Source organism: Trachurus trachurus (assembly GCF_905171665.1).
Source record: "Trachurus trachurus genome assembly, chromosome: 7".
Classification (NCBI taxonomy): Eukaryota; Metazoa; Chordata; class Actinopteri; order Carangiformes; family Carangidae; genus Trachurus; species Trachurus trachurus.
In genome coordinates, this window is record NC_139901.1 from 7255026 (window position 1) to 7274060 (window position 19035).

At 43.0% G+C, this 19035-nt stretch overlaps 1 protein-coding gene and 1 long non-coding RNA gene across 3 annotated transcripts in view; both read left to right on the forward strand.

Moving 5' to 3' along the window:
* The window catches only part of LOC310988494 (tumor necrosis factor receptor superfamily member 14-like), a 50288-nt gene extending 42141 nt beyond the window's left edge, over positions 1–8147 (forward strand). The window contains exons 1-7 of one of the 2 annotated variants that reach the window (XM_083975130.1): positions 3336–3427; positions 4972–5062; positions 5206–5331; positions 5820–5978; positions 6701–6788; positions 6893–7074; positions 7591–8147. In XM_083975130.1, the coding sequence (XP_083831256.1) occupies positions 3374–3427; positions 4972–5062; positions 5206–5331; positions 5820–5978; positions 6701–6788; positions 6893–7074; positions 7591–7613 (723 nt within the window). In that variant the 5' untranslated portion in view covers positions 3336–3373 and the 3' untranslated portion in view covers positions 7614–8147. Of the gene's footprint in view, positions 1–3335; positions 3428–4971; positions 5063–5205; positions 5332–5819; positions 5979–6700; positions 6789–6892; positions 7075–7590 lie in introns of those variants that run through there. The other variant, XM_083975131.1, reaches the window with a different exon arrangement.
* A 9178-nt stretch (positions 8148–17325) lies between these two features.
* Positions 17326–18199, forward strand: LOC310988498. Its single transcript, XR_014595488.1, has 3 exons — positions 17326–17451; positions 17773–17866; positions 18098–18199. It is a non-coding gene; the product is annotated as an uncharacterized lncRNA (long non-coding RNA).
* Positions 18200–19035: the final 836 nt, after the last annotated feature.

Here is a 19035-nt window from a genome sequence, read left to right on the forward strand (position 1 = left end):
AGCTCTCCTCCACAACTCCATCAGCCAGCAGCTCAGCCACCTGACGTTCAATCTCTGTCCGTTTCTCAGGTGATGCACGATAAGCACGCTGTTTCACGGGGGGGTGGTCCCCAGTCCTTATATGGTGTTTGATCAGTGTGCACCTGCCCGTGTTTCTGTCGCACAGGTTAAAAACATCAGTGAACCTCTGCAGCAGATCAGCCAGCTCGGCCCTCTGCTCAGCTGTAACAGGAGACTCCTCCAAGGAGACAGGGCCTGCAGCAGCCGGCGGCACAGCTGGATGACTGTCAGCGACACAAGGCGGCACAAAAATGTCTTTCTTCTCAACTGGGTAAAACTCACCCAGGTGTAGTCCCCGTTTGAGTTCAACCGCCTCCCCTGTGGGATTGAGGATGCGGGCTGAGGTCACACCATTCCTCACACTGTTCACAGTACGAGCAACCACCAGTCCTGTTGTTTCTGGAATGTTGGGTTCCAGATATCCCTCGAAGTCCGCAGCAGGCTGACCAGCTCCAGCAGGGGTGAGAATGTTCACCGGCACCAGAGCCTCACTCAGCGGGGGAATGGTCATGACATCAGCGAGGGACACGTTACAACAACGTGGGACCAACTCTCCACCCCGAAGCAGGGGCACTGAAACGTCCCATAGTTGTAACACACCTCGTCCCAAGTCCAGTAATGCATGATTCTTAGCCAGAAAGTCCAGTCCGAGCAGAACACACTGGGTGGATTCCCTTAGCACGTGGAAAGTGTGCTGCCAGCAGGTCGGGCCCAGGCGGAAGGTGACCTCACTGGTACCTAGTGTGTCTAACATTTGTCCATTAACTGCCCGAGAGTCAATATAGTTCTTTTTCAGGGGCCTGTTTCGCAGGGCTGGGACTGACATACGGAAGTCCGCACTAATCAGTGACACCGAGGCCCCTGAGTCCACCAACATGGGAACCTCGGCACCTTCAACCACACCCCTGACGAAAGAAGTTGAGTGGCCAGTATAATCCATACAAGTAATGTCATTAGAGAAGTCATGGCTCAAGGGGCCCTCCATAGGAGCGGCTGGTGTTTGGGCCTCAACACCAGCTACCGGCCGTTTCCCTGATGGTCGTTGTCAGCATCCTGCTGTCGTGGCAGGAAGTGCACACCACGTCGCCTAGGCTCGTCCTCGCGTCTGGCACGCCAGCTTGGGCTAGGGCTTCTACCCCCAGGTGGCTTAGAGGTGGGGGGCACGCCAGGATCTGAACGATAGCCACGAGACTGAAAACCACCTTGGCGTGGGAACTGCCCAGAATCGGGGGAGCGGCCACGGTGTTCCTCACGAGAGCCCCTCACCTGGCAGCCCCACTCACCACAGGTACAGCTACAGCGTCCTCCTGAGGGCGAGCGAAGCCTTCGCCCCCTCATGTCAGTATTCCATGCTCTCAGTCTCTGATTTTCCTCATGCAGTTCTTTCATGTCCACTCTCATGGTGTGCATGTCCTCTGTTAGCTTCTCAACAGCTCTCTGGAGACCCTCAGAGACCGACACGGACTGTACAGATGGGCCCCCACCACCGTAGGCAGCAGCAGCAGTACTCACATAGTCTCTCTGTAGGGCCACTCTGGCGTTCTCACATCGCTCCGCCACGTGCAAAGCCTCCTCCAAGTCCGTGGCGCCCAGCTCCAAACACTTGGCTTTCAACGCAGGGTCAAGACCAGCCAGGAAGCGCCGAAACTTCTCCTCCCGCTGTGCAACATCACCATAATCCGGAAATGCCTCCGCGACCAGCCGGCTCACATCGGCAGCGTACACCTCCAGGCTCTCACCAGACGCACGCACACGGGCCGACAGGCTGGCTCTGAAGCGGTCCATTAACTGTCTCTGTCCAAATGCTGCTCCAAGTCTCTCTTTAATTGCAGCATAATCCGACTTGGTTGCATCAGGGAGGCTGTCCCACAGCAGAAAAGCGGACTTGCCGAGACGAGTAGGAAGAATCCTCACCAGCTCCTCCTTACAGCCGCGGCCGCTCCCCGCCGTGGCGCTGACGGCCACCTCCAACTGCCTCACCCAGCTGAGGAAACTCTGGCTCCCGTCACCGGTGAAAGGAGCAGGCAGGTCGATTTTAACATCTCCGCCCGGTGAGTATCTGCCAAGCATGCTCGTACCGGGTTTAAAAGGGTCCTCGTCCGCACGCCACATGTCGACAACGTAGCGCACCGTCTTCAAAGCACCGCGCGAGGTTAGCCAGCTAGCTATACTGGGGCAGCTAAACTAATAAACACAGACACGGCGCCGCAACAGACTAAACTCACCGAGAAACACAAACAGCGGTTCACAGAAGAACACCGCTGCCACCAATGTAGCCGAGCGTTCTGGGTTCGCCTATACTGTAGTGATGTAGAAAACAATAAACGGGACATGAGACAAGATAGCGTGTCCAGTAGCAGCTCCGCTCACTTTATTCCTCCAGACCGAGACACCTAAACACACCAGCGGTAAACCCCGCGAACTTATTTCCGCCCTACGGCAACTCAGAGGGACACACCTCCTTTTCACACATAAACACAGAACAGTCTGTTACACCATTTTTTAAAAACATTTTTATCAAATTAATGACAACAACATGGTTGACGTTATGGTAACAGGGTTGACAAGAGTAATAGATGACAGGACACACATTCTATTGTCTACACTGTAAAGGTAACAGGGTTGACAGTAACAGGGTTGACTATTTCAAGCTAATTTGCCCATTGCTAGCTGAAATAAATGCTAGCTAAAGGGCAAACTGTGTACTTTGAAAGGTAAGTTAAGTTACCGATTTCATGGAATGACCTACAGCGTTTCCGCTAGGATTTTTTGAGTGGCAGTAGGCTACCCCCCCCCCCCCCCCCCCCCCACCCTCCCCGCTCCCCGCTACCCGCTACCCCGCCCTGCGATTGCAACATTATTGGGTATGACGTGTTCAATTTATGGGTAACAAATCATCATTGTTGTTTATTTATAATCCCAGCGTTGTTGTTCACTGTAAACTTTCAGTTTCACTGAAAATCTTCTTTGAGAAACACAAGATGATTTATCTTCAACTTATCATGTTCATGTAATGATGTAAAACTTGACAAGCTCTGTCAGAGAGCTGTAAACAGACTTTTATCAGAGTAATGAACTGAACCAGCAGCAGCAGCAGATTCTGTTTTCTCAACAGAAAATAAAACATTGGCTGAGACAGTTTCAAACCAGTTCCTTTTTAAAACAGAACAGAAACTGATGTGTTACCACCTGATCCCAGTGACCCACAGGAACTGGGTGATCTACTGGTCACTGCTGATTTTACATGATCTTCTTTCTACTTTCAGATGTTCAGATCTCAGTGACATGGTGTCTACAAAGCAAGAAAAAAACAATGCTGCCTTATAAGATGACGCCTCGGAGAAATCATCTGGCAGCTGCTTTGATGGTAAAGTTGTTTATTGCAGATCATCACAGATTCCTGTGTTCACTGTGTAGCAGGATAAATGTCATATCTATAATGAGAGACACACACACAAACACAAAGAGAGATAAAGCATTGCCTGTCCCTGAGCTCTGGATGTGTGGCTTGAACAGCAGTCTGAGGAAAGGACTTTTGGACTTTTGACTTGTGTATTTTCAAAAAGTGGCCTGCTGGAACTGTTCCCTACCTTTAACCATGTGGGTAGCTATAATTTATTTGTTAGCCCACCCAACGAATTTCACCACCAGCCGCCACTGGTTACCATTCTAATAAGCTTGTCTCTGGTCAAGCACAAGCTGAAGTACCACAACAAGAAGATAAAAACCTCACCCAAAGGCCAGAGGCCTGAGAATCTCACCCTACTGACTGTGAGGGGACAGTGCTAACCACTAGGTTGTTATTTATCCTTAAAGGGATAGTTCAACATTTTGGCAAATTGGCCCATTGCCATAATCCCTATAGTCATAGCAGTAGGTTCGTTACCTTTATTTGTCGGTGTAAGCTATTTTTAGAGCGGCGGAGCGGCAGGCTGCTCAGGGCTGTGCTATGGAGGCTAAGGGAATTTCTTGGTTTCCCTCATCAAACTCATCAAATACACAACCCAACAACTCCAAAACACTGTCGTGGACAAGTTGTGACCTGTACATTCACCACACTATGAGATAATAACGGAACGTTACGAGACGGAGTTGTTTTAGAGGGAAATTCATGCAAAACCGCTGATGCGTGTTGCCTTCAGGAACAGTTTTTCATTTGTATTTATTTACCCTGTATTACCTCGAAAACGGCTCCGTTTCATAACGTTCCATTATTATCTCATAGTGTGGTGAATGTGCAGGTCACAACTTGTCCACGAAACCGTTTTGGAGTTTTGGGATTTTGTATTTGATGAGTTTGATGAGAGAAACCAAGAAATCCCATGAGCCTCCGTAGCGTAGCTCTGAGCAGCTCGCGGCTCTGCTCTGCCGTTCTAAAATTAGCTTGCACCGACAATTAAAGGTAACGAACCTACTGCTATGACTAGGGATTATGGCAATGGGTCAATTTGCCAAAATGTTGAACTATCCCTTTAAGAATCTCTTCATGACTCAACTCTTCAGCACACTGCTTCTGCTAACACTTCTCACACCCTTCTGTAGTTATAAAAAAGTTGAGATCATAGAGACACGGGTCAGTTTCTTATCCCAAGAGAGAAAAACCATAAACAGCTGTTTCTACACCTCAGATAAACTTTTAGGTATTCTAATCACAGGTGGACAGCACCATGTAAGGTTTGAAAGTGCTGTATCAAGGACATGTGACTAAATTCAGTGAGCGCTGTGCACACAGTTCAGACCATCTACTGCCACAGTTTTATTCCTTCATTTGTTGTTCACATACAATGACATGACAGTAATTTTCCTTAAATCCTTGATAATGTCCTTTCAAAATATTAAAACCATTTCAAACTGCAGTTGTTTGTGTTAGAGTTGTGTACAGTGCTCTGAAAACTGTCTAATTCCTCACAGATGCTCATGATGAGATTCTTCAGAGGAAGTATGTCCTGTCATCCAGCAGAGTACCTGATAGGAAGTGAATGTTGTCCTATGTGTCCACCTGGTAAGATCCAACTGAACAATAAAATTACATTTCTCTTATTAGGGTCCAGGCAGCGTAAGCTGTGTAGCAGAGAACTTGAACTAACATCACCCTCAGTATTACACATTTTCATATCATATAAACTGACTATTTTTCCCCAACAGGAAGTCGTGTTAAAACAGACTGCACAGAGTTCAGAAGTACTTTGTGTCTTCCCTGTGTAGAAGGAACATACATGAATCATCCAACTGGACTTAAACTATGTCTTTCATGTGCAAGTTGTGAGGAAGGTAAATCTGTTAGTAATATTATTGTTAGAGGAAAGTTCCCTAAAGTTGATTAGAAATCACTAAGTAGGAATATTACTGCAAGTCCCACAGTGTTGGAGATTGCTTTGACAAAGTCACTGTCAAGATGCAGAAACTTAGAATTAAAGTTAAATGCATATTGGTGATTTTACATGGATAATAGGCTACTACTGAAATATTGTAAGACCAGTGAAAACGGAGACTGTTTTTACTGTCACAAGACATTCTTTGAGGCCAGCTGGTTATTTTGGTTTTCTTTTTTTCTTTTTGCAGACAAGCCGTTAAAAATCAGCTGAAACTGCAGTGTCTCTACTTTCCTCAGTCTTTTAATTTATGTTTACAGCAATAACCAAGTAATTGTGTTTGGGACTTTCAGTAATGATAGAATTAAACTCACCTTGCAGAAGTCACTGTACCATCAGTAATTGTCCTTTTCTATCTTCATGTAACCTCTGTGTGTGTGTTGACAGGACTGGGTCTGAAAATAAAAAGTTCATGTTCAGCAACATCAAATACAGTTTGTGAACCACTGGAAGGATTCTACTGCACAGATCCTGATTCTACAAACAACTGCCTGGCAGCAGAGAAACATAAAAGTTGTAAACGAGGACAATACATCAGTAAAAAAGGTTGGTCTGGTAGTTTTAAGGTCCCGTATTTGAACTGTCTGAGCAGTCCACGTTCTGTGATATTTGTGTCGTATTAGTTTTACATCTCCTCTCAAGCCTCTCTAGAGCTCTAGTTACAACAGGATGATGTGCTAATCTGCTGTACTGGTTAGAAACCCTCATGCTGATGGTGAAATAAGGTGTTTGATGGCACAGCTCACATTTCAGTGGTTGATTTCCCTTTTCACTGATATCTAATTGCTGCAGTTCATTGTTGATCAGAGAGGTCTTAGCATGTCTGAGAGTCACGCAGTCACTCATCTTCTGTCTCCAGTTAGGAAAGTTGATAAAGGACAAACATTTAAAGATGTTAAAATACTTTTAGATTATTTAAATTATTGATAATCCATCTAGCATTTTAGCATGGATATCTTGTTCAAATATTTGGATAAAGTACTGAAGCTAATAACATATTGATTATTTCAGCACTTATAGCAATCAGTAGTAGAGTAAAACTATATCTTGCTTTTGTTTTTATGAGAAAAGAGCTGGATCAGAATGTCTAACACTCGCTTACATGCACAGCTGAGTGTCTCGCCAGACTTCTGTCCTTGTCCCAGTTTACATGCAATAGAGAAAATCAAACAACTGACGGTGTCCTCCTCCTCAACATAGGTGGTGATATGCGTTGTTTCAGCTTTGATTACTAGTATACTACATGTGTGTTATTTGTGTCTGTACAGGAACAGCCTCCACAGACACCGAGTGCGCTGACTGCAGTGAGGGAACATTTTCTGATGGGACATTTACATCTTGTCAACCACACACACAGTGAGTGACACTTTGCATCACACACAGACATAAGGTTTCTAACAGCTGCAGTAATTTGTAGTTTCTTTATATTTTCCTGTAAAAATGTCTCTCTGTCATTCCAGATGTGGATCAGAAGGTCAGACAATAAAACCAGGAACAGCTGAAAGTGATGCTGAATGTGGAGAAGAGAAGAAGAGTTCAAATGTGCCAGTGATTGCGGTCAGCGTTGTACCTGTGCTGTGTGTTGTAGTGATCGTCCTTGGAGGATTTCTATTTTACAGGAAAAAGAAAAATCATCCAACAGGTAAGTCAAAGAAAATTTCATAGTTTAATGGATGATTCTGTCAAATGATGATGTTGATTAAGATGTTTTTCATTGGTTTTGTTTTAAGGCACAACAAAAAATGGATATGCACAAAAAGAGGTATGTTTGTTACTGTCTATCAGAAGCTATACTACTCTAGTAGATGATAATACTTGGTTTATTCAGTAACTCAGTTATTTGATCTGTTTATTATGATTTTACAAAAAAGAGGAAGACATCTGGTGAATCAGCTACACAGATGGAGCTAATGCTGTGACAACAAACAAACAAGTCGGCTTCATAATCTTACTTTTGTTCTCTGTCACTGACTGAGCTGACGTCTCTCTGTGAATCTAAATAACTGAACCAGAGGATTCTGCTTTAAATGAACATGTTTCTCTCCACAGTATAAGAGACAACATTGAAACACAGAGTACAGTATCTGTTCGTTGCAGAGTAAATGTGCTCCAGGATCAGTTTATAAACTAGTAGGATACTGACACATTGTCTTTGCAGGACATCTTGTGACTGACCAGTGACCAAGATCCAGACACACTCAGACGGACTGGAAACGTCTCAGTGGGTTTTGTATCAGTCTCTCTACCAGCAGCATTTCTGTGTTTACTGCCGATGGACGGTCTGACTGTGACGAACACAGGAGCAGAGAGTGGATGTAGCAGAGAGTGGATGTCCAGCTGTGATGTAAAACTTCACTGATGTCCTCTGGTGGACAGAGAGCTCATTCCATCACAAACTGGATGTTGTCATATTGAAGAACAAACAGCTGGAACAGACTGCAGTGTGTGTCCTTTACTGCAGCAGGATCAGAGACAAATGACTAAAATCAGTGAACCAGTTGGGAATATTTTCACCTGTTCTGTTTCTTCATTCTTTGATTTAACTTTTGTAGCTACATGAGGAATATTGAGTTAATTTACTAACTGGAGCTCATGAGAGATCAACTGTGTGGAGAAGACTGACCTTTTGACTCAGGACTCCTGATGGATCATTATGGAGATGGTCTTGTATAATGGACTGTGGACCAAACTCACAAGACAAAACAAGTGGATCAGTCCGATGTCATTGTCAGTGCTGGTGATTGAATTGAATTGAATTGAAAACTTTATTGAACAACATTAGACAAGTGTTCAAAAGGATTAAAACACAAAAAAGCCCAAAGGCTGTGGTGATGGTTGATACATCAACTTTTTATTCTGCTGCCTCTACAGTTTTTATATTCTTACTCTTATCTGTTATAAAAGCTGTGTTGACTTGATAAACAAATTCAAATTAAATTTCTGGTTCATATTATTTCATGTTTCATAAATGAAAATCTGAATCATTGTGCTTTCACCAAAAACGTAAATTTACAGCAAAATTAGTTCACAATAAATGATTAATACATTCCAGTTAATCAATAACACAGGTCTGCAGCCAGGTGTTAAATGAAATACATGACCTGTTGTGCAATTGCAATAGCATAAGAGTTACGAACATGTTTCTGATGTGTGAAATGAAAGCGACAGATACGCTCTCCATCAGTGTGGAGTGGACTGTATTACCTGATGTTCATTACTATAAAAGGCTATTTTCCCCTTTCCCTTACAAAAAATACTTGTCCCGAGCAAACTGTAAAAATGAATTGTGGGTCAATAGCTATATTGTTGGATTATTCTTATTCTTATTCTGAATATTTGATTCTATGATGATTTGATTTTGCTTGTATTTTTATTATTATTATTATTATTATTTCGTTTGGGCATCCCGTGGGCACCGACTTTAGAGAAGACGTGGGACACATATGCGCCATATAGTTTTTGTATCAGTGCTTTGGGTAAAAGAACGTCTCTTTTGGTTAAACGTCCGTCCTACGAGTTGACACGCCCAAGATGGTGCAGCAGTGGTCTTTCTTATGATTTGACGAGTTGTAAATGTTGTTTCTTTTGTCTTCGAACGTCCACTATAGTGATGGTAACATGTCAAAGTTGTTTGTCTTTGGTAAGCGTCTTTTGATGCCAGTTTTTTATGTCCTCTCTGACTGTGGAAGCAGAGACCCTACAAACAATCGACTCTTTTCTACAGTCTGCTCACGTCCGACGCTGCCGTGTTCACTTGAACGCATCATGCTCCCCCGTCAGAAACAGTTGTAACCTCATGATATCACCTCGCTCAGACCACTGCGATTTAACGTGAACATTTCTTTCAATGTACGCCAATACATGTGTAAGTTTGTGTTTTGTAAGATGTGTAGAGAAGTGTTAAAGAGTGCTAGTGAGTCACAAATAAGCGCAACACAGTAACACGATTAAATGCAAGTCGCTACTTTTCAACCATGTAGGCTACTCATAGTGGCATGTTTCGTTTTGTTTACATGTCATTTAGCACATTTAGACAATATTTACCTTGTTAAGTCGTCACTTCTTCGACGCGACAGGCTTTGTCATAGTATGCTGTTGTGCGGTGTGGAGTGTAGCACCAAATGGGTTTGCAGACCCAAAGAAAAAGAACAAGAAACATCGGTGCATTTGTTGGGGTAATAGGCTACTAAGGCAAAGCAATGGTAACCAGTGGCGGAGCCAGGAAATTTTCTGTGGGGTGGCCAGGATGGTCATGTGATCATTATGGGGTGGCAATGTCTCACTGTAAAATATAGCGATATTTAGGTCACCTACTGTAAACCACACACCTCCATAATATTTAAAACGCAGGCAATGATGGAAAAGGTCAACTAATATTCAGTGTATCTAACTTTTTTTCTTATTCCTGCAAGTAAAGTAACAAAGATGCTTACACTATACAAATGTAGTACAATATACAGACAACTGCACAGCGTACTGTGATGAGAGGATTCGGGAGATGATCAGCTCCGCTTAGTGATCACTATGAGCTCATTCTGTTGGTGTATCAGGAATACACAGACATAATTTAAGAAACAGTTGTTTTATTATAGGCTGATCAAGCTACAGTATAAACACACACAAATAATGGCCAGCAAATTGGGTCAACATAAGGATTCCAGTCATAGACAAGGCTTAAGGGCTAACTGTACAAATGCAGTTATACAGTTATATGTTGATGGTCTGGAATGTTGTTGAAAATAAATTGGAGAAACCTTAGGGTGAGCAACAGAGGAGGGATCCCTCAGGATGGGCAGACATGCAATGGATGTTGTTACAGACAAGAAAACAATTTACAACACATTGTTCACCATCTCCTGCTGTGGGTCTGTCTGTTGTCTGTTGACACCTGTCAGTTGAACCACACACACTATAAAATATTAATAGGAGGATTTGGTCATGTCGGGTTTAAATTATACTATACTTATTACCTAGCATTGTTACTTAGAATGTAATGATTACTTGCAATACATAAAGTGAACAGTAGCTGTGGGCATACCTACCTTGTGATGAGCCCTGCATAGGTTCTGTGGTGACAGTGTTTGAAACACAAATGTTGAAACTGTCAGTAAGTCTTAATGATTTTATCAAGCATCATTACATATTATATTATAGGTGATACAAAAGGCAGAAACGGCAGGCAGTCACAGTGTGCAGTAGCTACAGGATCTGTGTTCTCATCCTGTTCCTGTCTGTCCTCACCACTGTCCCTCCTTTCAACATTCCCTGTCTTTCTACTGAAGTAGCAGGCAATTTTTCTTTTCATTTTGCCTGACAGGTAAGGCGGGCAGCAAAATACATTAAGTTATCACACGACTATCATTATTTGAGTGTTTATGCTCATGCTGCTCTGCAGAGAGTAGCAGCATGCAAGTCACTATTAAAAATATTGTGTGCTGAATGTGTGGGGGAAAAAACATTGCAGCTGGTGATTAATCAATGGTATAATGATGTCTATTTTTGCAAAAGACTTGAATTAAAAATCACAAAATACACACAATATAATATAACGTTAATGAGGGCAGTCAGAGCAGACTCTCCATTCGCTAATGTACCACAAGGAGACTACCAGATGTATGTGTCTGAAATGCTTCAGAACTGGAGTAAAGTCACAGTCAACAAGTAAGAAAACTCGACCAGAACCGACCGAAGTGATCATAGAAAACTTACCTCCAAAATGTGTCCTTGCTTGGCGACAGCGTATTATGACAAACTGGCTGCTCCTGCTATGCTCTGCTCTGCTCCTCTGCTCCCGCGGTAAGTTTGTTGTGTGCTGCAGTAAAATGCGTCCGTGCGGAAACGGTGGTAGGGCGGAACTAAAGTTCCGCGCGCAGAGCCGTTTTTTGTCAAATTATGCCCCAGCCATGGGGGTGGCCAGTGGGGTGGCGGAGCTAAGGGGTGGCCAGGGGTAACCAGTTGTTCCAGGTAAGCCCCAATCAAAATGTTACATGGATGCTGACGTAATTGAGTAATAGTCAAGGACAGGTAGTATCAGTGTGAGTCATGGTGGCTTACGGAGTAGAACTGCTAGATTAAGAGTTTTTCGTGCTCTTGCAGGACCGAGATCGAATCCCGCTCATAGCAAGTATTATTTTCTTCGTTTTATTTATTTTTATTTATGTGTCTGGTCCGTAGTGCTTGCTCACTCAGTTCAATTCAATTCATTTCAATTCAAAAAAACTTTATTTATCCCCGAGGGGCAATTAACTCATTGAGTGCCATTGACGTATATATACGTCAATCAAAATCCAACGCTTGAGTGCCATTGACGTATATATACGTCAAATGCAGTTTTCTGCGGCTGGTAAATGGGGACGCTGTTGCGCACACTGTGAGTAATTTTGGGGCTTCTGGGATGTGTAGAACGAAGAAGACTGTAGATCAGAGCAAGAAGTGAAGAGGAAGGAGAAGACGAGTGCGATCGGCACAGAGATAAAAAAAAGTTGGGAAAAGTTTCTATTTCTAGAGGAAAACGACGGGCAGAGCCTGGAACAAGTGTAACGTGGAGCTGGAGGAAAGCTTAGCCACGGTGCTATTAGCATAGCTCCAGCATGAAGTGATCGGAGGAGGCAGGAAAGGTAAACTGATCTAGATGATCAGCACCGAAATGCCGAAGCGAAAGCGGATCGCGGAGTCAGTTTCACCAGTTGCTGTAAACCGACGTCGTGACGACGAACCGAGAGATCAGCGCGGTGAGTCGCTGCCGCGGCCGCGTCCAGCAGAGAGGCTGAAGACGCCATGACGTCTCCCTCCCTCCTTCAGAGACGAAGGGAAGCAGCAGGAGGAGAAGTAGGAGAGGGGAGGGGCAGAGAGGGGGTGAGGGGGCAGCAACTGCAGGAGGAGTAGGAGAGCAGGCATCACTCTGCATAGTAGGACTCCTACTTGTTGTATTTTAGTTTTTTTTTTTTTTGTACAATGAAAAAACATGTGAAATGAAATTTTCAGATGTCTTACATGTTTCTGAAGCCAAAATTAAAACGGATAAATCACTGTTTGTCTTGAGAGACTCTCTTTCACAAAAATGCATTTTTCTCAGCTTTCTAGAAAAAAAGTGGTCTTTTTGGTGCAACCAGGCTCTATTCAACTTAAAGCAGATATCAGTGGAATGTTTTTGTTAATATAAGTCCTAAATAGTCCTATTTTCCGTCAGCAATCACTTACATGAAGTATTTCAGCCTAAACACGAGTCTCTCCGTCACTCTGCTCTGCTGTAACCCGAGGAGAAAATTTTCCTTGTGGGATACAAGTGTTATCCAATGAGGAGAGAGAACGGCATGAAGGGCTGTGTGTGCAGCCAAGGGATGCGCGTGAATGTGGTGACGTAGCACGAGGACCAATTGATGCCTGACAAGGGCGGGGGCTGCTAACTCATGGTGCGTTCAAAGAAACTCGTACTTTGTGTTTTTCCTTCCTGTGAAGTCATACCAGTTCGATCTGGTACGAGTTCACGGGTCGGAAGTTACGAGTGGCCGTTATAGGGAACTTTCACAGACAACAGGATGGTAAAAACACGAGCTACGGGTTACCTGGAACGCTACCAAGTCGTAGTTGTGACTTGAAGCTGTAACTTACGGTTTCAAAAGCCTGCCTTGAACGCAGCATTAGCCGAAACGGCCGTGAAGCTGATATCTGCTTTAAGATAAATTAAGAATGGAACAAGGTACAAACAAATGGTTTTTCCCTAGTTAAATAGAGAGTCTCCTCTTTCCTTTGAGCTATTTTGTGTTTTCAGAGTCATAATACAAAATATTCTCTTGGTCTTAAAATATTACTCAAAATGCCCCGAAACGCTGGCACATGGCACTGACCATTTTATAAAAGGGCTGGCACTCAATGAGTTAAAAAGCACGCTGAGCAGCAGGGCTGGATTAGCACCCCAAGGGCCCCTGGGCACCAGGTCCCAGAGGGCCCTTGTCGCACAGACCGCTGGCATCTCACACATCACCTCCACCCATTACAAACCAGGAAAGTCATTAAACTCCACCTTAATTCGACCTATTCACAATTGTGTATATGAAGTACATGTCAAAACAAGACCATAATCACAAACTATTATGTCAAGACTTTCTAGTACAACTAAGGCTGACACAAACAGCAGATCAAATAAACACACACACAACATCCACACAATGTATATTAGTTGAGTTTACAGGATGCTGAATGTACAATGACATGATTCTTCATACAAATATTGAAGCATCAGGTATGATATACTCCTGACAGTAAACAACTAGATGTTGTAATTGTAGTTTCTGTGGAAACAAAAACTTTAACACATCAACTTGGTATCTGCGTCAAAGGCCCGACATGTGGCTGGAGTCTTTAGTGAAGCAACAATATTAAAGGTTCATGTGAAGACAATGTTACAGTTTAATTATTTTCTAATCTCCTCAGGATGAACTTACTGATTTCCATCTCTCCCACATTAACTGACAACTTCACACAGTTTTGAAATGGACACAACTTGAAAACACAAACTCACTCAATTTTCACACCATTTCTCTAGAGCAGTTCACACTGAATAGACCCAATGTGAAAGTGATGGTGGAGCATATCTGACATGGTGACTTGTTGTGGTGCTCAGTATGATGTTGAAGAACAAGTAAACCAACCTTTTTCACTGATGTACTGTCCTGGACGACATCTTGTGTGTTTCCTTGCTGCCAGACAGGTGTTACCTTCAGGGACAGTGTGTATGCAGTAGTATCCTTCCAGTGGTTCACAAATTCTATCAGATATTGTTGTACATAAACTCTTTATCCTCACACCAGGACCTGTGAACACACACACAGGTTACATGTTTAGAAACAAATAGATCTGTATGTATCTGGTAATACGGATTGAACTTATGTGACACATAAGCACCTTTTTTAAAGCTGTATCACTGATTAGTCACTCACTATGGGATGTGTGTGTGTGTGTGTGTGTGTGTGTGTGTGTGTGTGTGTGTGTGTGTGTGTGTGTGTGTGTGTGTGTGTGTGTGTGTGTGTGTGTGTGTGTGTGTGTGTGTGTGTGTGTGTACACCAGTTTCAGCAAAGCCTACACATACACAGACATAGCCCCTCTCGCTATTCACGATGGCTCTCACTTAAAGCAGAAGTGAGTGATATATTTGTGTTAATATAAGTCTTAAATAGTTATATCTTCCGACAGCAATCACTTACATAGAGTGTTTGGACTGAAACACGGGTCTCTCAGTCCCTCTGCTCTGCTCTGAGCCGAAGAGAAAACATTTATCGTATCCTACAGTTTTTATCCAATGAGGAGAGAGAACGGCATGCAGGGCTGTGTGTGCAGCCAAGGAACGCCGTGAATGTGGTGACGTAGCGACGAGGACTGTTATGGTGCGTTCAAGGAAACTCGTATTTTTCCGACCGTGAAGTGGTACCAGTTCGATCTGGTACGAGTTCACCGGTCGGAAGTTACGAGTGGCCGTTATAGTGACTTTCACCGGTAAAACAGGTCGGAAAAACACGAGTAGGTTGCCTGGAACGCTACAAAGTCGTAAGTTGTGACTTGAAGCTGTAATTTACGATTTCAAAAGCCTGCCTGGAACGCAGCATTAGCGAAAACGACCGGATCACTCACTTCTGCTTTAACCTGTTTCTGCGTTGTGGGTATGATGCGTTCAAGGGAACAGGGCAGCATCGGACGTGAGTCGATTGTTTGAAATTTATTTATAGAATGGTCTGATGCTTTAGATTTCGTGTGTCGACATATTTTATCATTGCCCTTTGGTATAGGCTACATTTTAATTAATACATTTTAATTAAAACTAGTTTGACATTCACAGAAAAAACTAACTAAACAGTTTTGGGTCCATGGCGATCTAAATGGCAAGACAATGATCAATCTCTATTTGAACATTAGTCCAGAATGCTTTTCTGTCATAGATATGTCAGTTTTTTCTGTGAATGTCAAACTAGTTTTAACATACCTTACGAAATCTAAAGCATCAGACCATCGACTCACGTCCGACGCTGCCCTGTTCCCTTGAACGCATCATAGCCACAACGCAGAAACAGTAGACTCAGAGGTAACATCACCTCTTCCGCGAACCACGGCGACTTCAAGTGAACATTTCTTTTAATGCATGCCAATAAATACGTTTTGCGTTTTATAAGATCTGTAGAGAAGTGTAAAGAAATGTAAGTACACAAAACATTCGCAATACAGTAATGTGATTAAATGCAAGTCGTACTTTTCAACCGTGTAGCTACACGCAGTGGCTCAAGTGTTTCGCTTTTGTTTACATATTGTTTAGCGTATTTTGACAGTATTTCCGAGTTATTTAATCACTTTCTCAACACGACAGGCTTTGTCATAGTGTGTAGTGTTGTGCGGAGTGGAGTGGAGCGCTGAATATGTTGATTAGACTGGAGGAAAGAGAACAATAAACACCGAGGCATTGTCTGTGTATTTTCAAGGCAAACTATGGTAACCAGTTGTTTGAGATCAGCTCGAGTCAAAGCGTTACCTGTGCTGACGTAATTGACTGATGTGCAGTGAAACGGCTATCACCTGTGCGCTTGAGTGGCTCACAGAGCTAGACAGGTGGTTAGTGGTGTAATTGTTTTTGCTGAAGCGAGATCGAGTCCTGACCCACGCAAATATGTGAAGATTATTTTTTCTCCACTTTATTTTTTTTTCATGTGGCTGGTACGTAACTGTTAGTGCTCACTCACAGCAGCATATTCGCTGCAGTAGATGTGAACTGCGGCTTGAAACTCGCTGGTAATATGCTGTGTATGTTTGTGAATTTGTGACGAATCTGCTGAGGGAGCGCAAAACAGCTGCAGCTGTTCAGTACGGTAACCAGTTAAATTAAAACCAGTTGGGCCACAACACCGGAAGTGACTGACAACTGTCGACGGTAAGTTGCATAGCCTATATTTCCCTATATTTCGCTTTACTGAATAGTTTTTTTGTTTGTTTGTTTTTTAAATGTAACTACGGATAAAAAAAAGCTCTGCGTGTTGTTATGGGGCAGGGGAAAACTCCAATTGCTAACCTTGTAGGCTATTTCTTGTTCTTTTAACGCATTTAGTTTTTAACTTTTTTCACACAAGCTCGACTGAGACAAAAACAATAGATTTTAACTGCTGCATTTTCAATTGCGTTCATTTTTATGTTGAAAAACGGGTCATAGCGATCCTAAGTAACACTGTTGTGTGAGTTCATGAAACTACTGCGGTCAAGCCAGCACACAACTAGAAACATTTGGTCAAGCCAGCCCACACGTTGTTTTGCGGTGCGCGCATAGCCTACTGCCTGGGACAGGCCGGGGTTGAAATGGAAGTTTGGTTTGGAGAGGCCTTTTATCATCCGATCGCACAAAGGACGCAAAGTGGAACTGTAATTTTAACAAAATACTTTATTTTCAGTATGATCTAATCACATTAAACACAACACACCCAGATTAGTCAGTCAGAGTATAGTGTTGAAGTACATGCTCACACTTGCCATGCAACTCAAACACTGTTTTCCTCCTCACTCCTATGGCTGGCATTATCCTGTCCCTCTGCATCAACTCCATGACTGACACTGGCCCTGTCAGCTAATAACAACAACAGCAACAATGATAAACTTTACAGCACTTTTGCAAATAATTCAACATGAATACAACATAAAAATCAACGACATGAAAAAAGCGCTTCTCTCTCTCTCTCTCACACACACACACACACACACACACACACACACACACACACACACACACACACACACACACACACACACACACACACACACACACACACACACACACACACACACACACACACACACACACACTTGCCAAAAAGTGACTGCCCCCCTGTAACTCAGATGATACTACTTTCTGTTTCCAGATGTTCTCCAGGTTTTAAAACTCACCTCATCCCAGATCTCAGTGACATGGTGTCTACAGAGCAAGAAAACAACAAAGCTGCCACTTAAGATGACGTCTAGTAGAAATCATCTGACAGCTGCTACTTTGCTGGTAAAGTAGTTTATTGCTGATCAATACAAAGCCTGTGTTCACTGTGTAGTAGAGTAAATGTCATGCTGCTGCTCCTTTGCATTGTTGAAACATTTGTCTTTTCTTTTCTTTGACTCTGTCACTCAATCCATACTAATCCATATGATTATCTTTAGTTACAACTTTGTTATGTAGGTTTTATATTGGACCAAAGCCAAAGGGGTTTTGTCTATAGCAGATCAAACTGTGTTTTTTCTTTGCATGTAAAGCAGAGTTGTGAGATCACAACAAGGCCTCAAGGTCAAAGTTCACTGACACAAAATACTTTGTTGTTCTTCACAGATACTTATGATGAGAGTCTTCAGAGGAAACACACTCACATGTCATCCAGCAGAGTATCAGATAGGAAATGAATGTTGTCCCATGTGTCCAGCTGGTAAGATCCAACTGAATGACATCACTTTGCTGTGACTTGTGCCATTCATGTGAAAGTGAGACATGTCAGTGAAGGACCTGTAAAAGGTGGAATTGGCTTCATGACAGCACTAAGAGTAAAACTGTAGTAGACATAGTCCAAGTCTGTTTTACAATCATCACCTTCAAAATTACAGTTTCATACATTAGAAACATGTTACATGAAATTAAATTGTTTTTAATTTTTCAACAGGAAGTAGAGTTCATACAGACTGCACAGAGTTCAGGAGTACATCGTGTCTGCCCTGTCTTGATGGAACATTTATGAGTCATCCAACTGGACTTAAACAATGTTTAACCTGCACAGACTGTGATTCAGGTAAATATCTGTTCATATGTTTTCGTTTTTAGAACCTTAGGTTTAAGATTTTAAAAAAGTAGGAATAATACTGATAGTCACATAAAGCCATACACTGTGTGGAGAATGATACGCCCCCCCTTATGCCCGCTATACACTGTGCGATTTTAGCAGTCTTATAAGACTATTGCATGACACACTGTGCGACATGCATTTAATAATCTTTGGTACGACGTCAAGTTTGACGTGTGCAGACTGTACGATGATCGTTCTACTGAATCGCAGGTCGCCCGCTCCCCCTCCTCCCCCCCTCCCTCCCTCTCTCCCTCTTCACACACAGACACAAGTCACCGGCACCAGTGGAGCAGTACCGCCAGTTGTCCGTTATTTAAAAATGAAATCACGGCCTGTATTGGTACCAGAGAACATCACAGCAGTACCGTCACGTAATGAGTGCACATCTAAACGAGGACGAAGTCACCTCTCCCGGCGTAAACACGTCAATATTCTCCGGTAGGCGACCGCTTCTCATCATAGTCCGCACATGGTTTTTTTTGTTTTTTTTGGACAGAGTTTCACACACAACTTTTCTGATGGCTGTATGAGTCTGTCCATGTTCATCCTCTTTCTGCGACAGTAAAAAGGAATATACACCTCTCCAGACATGACAAGATAAACTAGGCTATTCGTTTTTTAATTTAATGACTATTTACTCGAAAATCAGTGCTCGTCCCTGTCACCTGCGCCACTGATAGACGTCCATCAGCTGATTAGTAGACGTAGGTCGTAGCAGTTTTCTGACACTGTCAGAATTTAATCGCAGGTCGTCTTTG